This window comes from Montipora foliosa, chromosome 12 (assembly GCF_036669935.1).
Source record: "Montipora foliosa isolate CH-2021 chromosome 12, ASM3666993v2, whole genome shotgun sequence".
NCBI classification, from domain to species: domain Eukaryota; kingdom Metazoa; phylum Cnidaria; class Anthozoa; order Scleractinia; family Acroporidae; genus Montipora; species Montipora foliosa.
Genome location: NC_090880.1, coordinates 3,218,301 through 3,223,300, shown reverse-complemented (window position 1 = coordinate 3,223,300; position 5,000 = coordinate 3,218,301). Strand labels below are relative to the sequence as shown.

Below are 5,000 nucleotides of genomic sequence, written 5' to 3'. Positions count from 1 at the left end.
AGAGATCCCCAGGCAATCGAGAGACTAGAGCAAGTTTACTCCTTTGACAAAAAGTGTGTTGATGAAGTCATCAGCCTTATTGGTACCACAGCTGTGACACAAGGCTCTCAAGGAACTGTTTTATCAGTTGTCATGGAAGATGAAAGAAGGATCCTGAAGTCTGCGTCACATCAAGGACCTTCTAGACAGCTTTAATCCAAGTCTTACCACCAAATTTAGTATCACAAGTCTTCTAACGCTTGTTGTCGAAAACACATTTTCAGACGGAAATGAGAAGTGGTGCCACCGACATGCCCCTACAGTTTGAATTCGATTACAGATTCAGCAGGGCAATCAAAGAACGGTTGAAGAGGCAATGTTTTACGCCATTTGCTTACTTCACAGCTCCCATATCCTATTACCCACAGGTTTTCACCATAACATATTACAATGAGTTACGCAAGTTATGCCCTCCAAAGGCGCACAAACTATCTGAAAAGCAGGTGAGTGAAATGAGGAACTGGAGAGCAATGTATGGTCAGAGTGTCCCCCAGAAAACAGTGCGAAACATGACAGCAAAGGACAATCCAGGACCTCTGTCCATAAATTTGTATGCAGCTGACTCTCTGACTGTACAGCCCCTAGATTTCACAATGCTGAGTGAAGCAGCAGCAGTCCCAGTGCCGCATAGGGAAACAACAGAGACTTTTTACAAAATTCCAGTGATACTCGTCAATTGTTCATAATGGACTGTCTGCAAGAGAATGTGTGTTGGCACGAAGAGGGTGAAACCTAAAGTCTTTATTCAAGATCCTTTCAATCCAGTGCTGTTCAAGGAAGATGCAGAGAGAGATATGTCGATGTCAGCAACATTGTTTGTGCCCTAACCTGCTCTAACTACCGTGAAGATACCTTAGAGCTTGAAGAAGATGATCTTACCCTTCTCCTTGATGTGCTTCACCATACCAATTAAGTCGTCACTGTCGCAGAGGCAGCTGAGTCAGTTGAGATGACCGAAACGGCAGTCGATGAAGTACAGCATGAGCGGGTTCCAAGGAGACGAAAGAGGCCGTTCGAAAGGCTGGTAATGGATGTTATTACGATTTCCATGACTTATTACTGGGCTTACGGGCCGTAGAGAACACTCATAAAATATTGCGCGCGTCCCAGGTGCCATTAAAAGCAACCATTTTGCACCAAATCCCATTTCTTGTTTTTTTTTGGAAGGCTGCTAAACCTAACGAAATTATTTACGTTTAACTACGTTTGGAAAGTCTAAGTGTATGACAATTCGAGGTTGACATCAGAATGTGAAAAGCACTGGATGCTACATGCCTGGAATATTGGATTTCGAATTATTTTGAATTTTTGAGGCTTTATTGGCATCCAAATGAAGTGAAATCGTCATGCTTCTTGGGCCGTCTATGGCGGCGCATTGTTATCACTCCAAATGTGCCTACGATTTAACAAAACTGAAAGCTGAGAGCAAAAGTGAAATCTTACTTCGATCGAAAGTGTGTTCATTGTAAATCAAATTAACATTAAAACGGATGAAAGGTAACAAACACAAAGAAAAAAAGGAGTAAAATCTAAGACAATAAAAGTCATTTAGAAACTTGGAGTGATATTACAGTGGGCCACTTTACACCTACTGAATCAAATACATTACTTAACTGACCACTCCCCATAGGGGCTTCTCACAGCCAATAAAACACAATCATGACAAAACAGAACATTCAACGACAGCTGTTAAGAATCTCAACTGGCCAGCTTAGATGTTGAACCAGGGACTAACAGGAATAAATTCAATCAGTGGTCAGAGCGTGTCTTGAATCCGGGGATCCGCGGATCTCAAGGCAAGCGTCCTATCCACTGAGCCACACTGCGTCCTATATAGCAACACTGTGACTTAACAAATATACCAATTACGTTTTTTACAATGACTGCAAAAATCTCGCGCGGTCATTGGCTAATTTCTCTCGTCAATAAGCGTTACAGACACATAAATTTATGATTCATGCGATAATGACGCGATATTGCTCGCGTAAGATTGAAGTTTCTCGCATTTTTGTCTCGCGTTCTTCTCGTGTTTTGACTTAATTTTGACCCCTCTGCCTTTTTGTTATTGTAAAAAACAAATTGATGTGAGTTGTTCATGCGTCTGTCCTGCGGATCCACTCGGCTATGGCCTGGTGGATCCACAGCTACTTTGACAATGTTATGACGAAATTCATGATCAATAACAGGACAGACGCATGAAAAGCTCACATCAATTTGTTAAGTTTCAAAGGTTCAAATTTTCAGGCATAAAGAAAATCAAGAACTTTTTTGGACAGATGATTTGTCTCTTTTTTTAATAATATGAAGGCAGGCCATATTTATGAGTTCGTGGAGCATATGTAACTGAGATCTCTGAAAACACGGTCTCTACTGTTAGTGCCTGATGTTCTCGGGTAATAATGGCTGGCGGTGTGACTCAATTCATCTTTTCTGTCTTTCACCCGATGGCTTTACAATGCAGATCCCTCCGGGCAAAAATTGGACAGCTTACATGCAAAAACTGAAGGACTAGTTTAAGTAGTTATCGCAGATGACTGCTAAACAGCTGGAGGCACTCGTGGATCCGGACTGAATTTAAAGCAGCGTACTTTTTAAAATTAAGTTTCAAATTGTTTCATGGCAATGATGAAAAGTTCTTAAACCTTTCTTAAATAAAAAGCAAGCTTTAAACGTGCAAACGTCTTGGAGGTGTTCGTTGTTATCTGTAATTTATAATGGAGATTTCTATCGCTAAAAGTGTTTCAAAATAATTAATGACAGACTGTTTTTGACAATAATCTGACAGCTTGAGTTTCCATAAGAAAGTTGTATATTTTATGCAAATAATACCAGGCCACAACAGACGTTGTCTCTTTGAGAAAAGACATACACCGCATATAAACACTGCAAAACGCCCTAAGCTAAGAGAAGGGAGCATTCTAAAGCACTTACAAAGGTTTGAGGGATCGTAAGGTAAGATCATTACTATACCACGGATGTTTGTTTTTTTTAGGAAGACAATTGTTTCCTTATTTTACAAGCCAAACTCCTTTTTCATTGACTGAGTGATTACATTCATAACTTAACTGCGAAAAGTTGGAAAAGTGTTTAACGTTTCTTCAGCAACGGACAGTGAGCGAATTTGGAATGTAACCGAGAGAATATAGCGAACATCTAGAAAACAAACGGTTACTTGTAGAAGGATTTCAAAACGAGACAAACTCTATCAGAGAGTTCATTATCTTTCTCAAAAGTGTTCAATCGGAAATGACGCCTTCAAGCTGGCGTATTCAAATTGTTGGTTCGATTAGTTCGTCAAGTCTTCCGTGCAGGGCTTTCAAAGACGGAAACACAGGAAAATCAAGTTCTAATTACCATCCATCTAGCACAGTCACAAACCATTTCCTGTCTTTGCCTTTTATAAATCGACAAGAGCAAAAGTCAACAGCAAAGAACAAAAAAACACTCACACAGAAATGATGAATTTAATGAAAAAAGAATATTCAAATCTGCATAAGCTCCACATGCACGCCAGAAAGTTTAACTGATTATGCATGGTCTAACTACACCTGTCATGGCCAACGATTTCTCCCATCGTGAGAAAATACGCGATCGCCATAGCAACGGCGCTTTCGTTCCTCTCTTCCTGAATTAGAAATTCTTGTTAGAAATTAGTATGGTCATCGTAGACTTTTTTCTGTCTATATTTTTCGCCTTCATTTGTCCGACTTTTTTAAATAAAGAAAGTTGAGGCTGAGGTACCCAAATTTTTAAGAATATTTTGAGTGCATGGGTTCACTCTGATTTTCCTTTTTTCAAATGTCCTTTCGATAGTTGTCAGGCAAATACAATACCATCTTTCTCACTGATTCCACCATCACCACTTTCAATGGTCTCCTTGAATTAAATAACATGGTGGAGCCCGCTGACCCCTGGGACATCATGCAACTTCAATCAGCACTCGAACAGTGTCACGAAGATCGTGTCAGCCATCTACTGACTGCGTCATTAAAGAAAAAAACAAAGCAAAGAGAATCTATATTTTGAATGTGCTCTCCCTACACTGTTCCGGAAAATATCGGGAAAAAGGTTTCTTCCACCGATCCAGTACACTTGGCGTGACAAAAGCACATTGTATTTCTTTTTTTCATGTTTCTTACAGAATGGTCCTGTGTAGAAGCTTGGTGACTACAGTGCTGTTAGCCTCGTTCTTTGGTCGGTCTATCCCTTACAGCCAAAAAGAGCTCTTTGGTTGGTCAATTTTATTAAATTTATAACGTCAAGCCTCAAGTGTTTGTATAGGGAAAGGCATCCAATACAGGATATTCACACAAGCACTCATTTCCCTATTTACGCATGGTCAAGGGATTTAAAGCCCGGTTTACACTACAGAAAACTTTTGGCACGGCTCGTGTGAAATTGGCACGGGTGCCAAACAAGAGCTCAGCAAACTTTGTATACGCTACACCATTTTTACCGTACCAAAAATACCATAGCAATATTTTTGGGCCCACGTAACTTCTCTTGGAGCCATGCGCAGTTCAACTATAATCAAGAACGTCCGCGTGATTTTGGTGGAGAATGAGCCGCCATCTTGAAATGTACTTAAAAAAAAACCCCGTAGCCTATGTGAATTTACGCTCAAACTTGGCCTGTTAAAGTGTTTACACTACTTGTTCTATCCGAACCGTGCCGATTTTCTCAGCACCCGTACCATTTTCACCCGTGCTCGGACTACCTCGCCGAAGATCTCAGCACGGGTAAACATTTTGGTTCGGCACGGATGAAATTTGGTACGAACAGGTAGTTTACACTGCTAATTTTTATCCGAGCGGAACCTTTTTTTTGGGACCCGTGCCAAAAATTTTCTGTGGTGTAAACCGGGCTTAAATTGTCGATATTCGCATTTAGAATTGGATTATGCGGGGAGACAAATGGAAAACAAGAATCTGGATGGGTTATCTAATTTGGTGATAAAGAGT

General features: G+C 40.4%; 3 protein-coding genes across 3 annotated transcripts in view; 2 read left to right on the top strand and 1 right to left on the bottom strand.

Annotated features, from left to right (window-relative positions):
- LOC137979622 (uncharacterized) overlaps nt 1-5,000 on the bottom strand; it is a 264,679-nt gene that overhangs the window by 68,010 nt on the left and 191,669 nt on the right. The gene's annotated exons all lie outside the window — the stretch shown is intronic.
- Nucleotides 1-5,000, top strand: part of LOC137979644 (uncharacterized) — a 169,242-nt gene that overhangs the window by 123,645 nt on the left and 40,597 nt on the right. The gene's annotated exons all lie outside the window — the stretch shown is intronic.
- The window catches only part of LOC137980103 (transmembrane protease serine 6-like), a 10,802-nt gene continuing 8,669 nt past the window's right edge, over nt 2,868-5,000 (top strand). The window contains exons 1-2 of the mRNA XM_068827459.1: nt 2,868-2,991; nt 4,181-4,269. Coding sequence (XP_068683560.1) covers nt 4,182-4,269 — 88 coding nt within the window. The 5' untranslated portion in view covers nt 2,868-2,991; nt 4,181. The remainder of the gene's footprint in view (nt 2,992-4,180; nt 4,270-5,000) is intronic.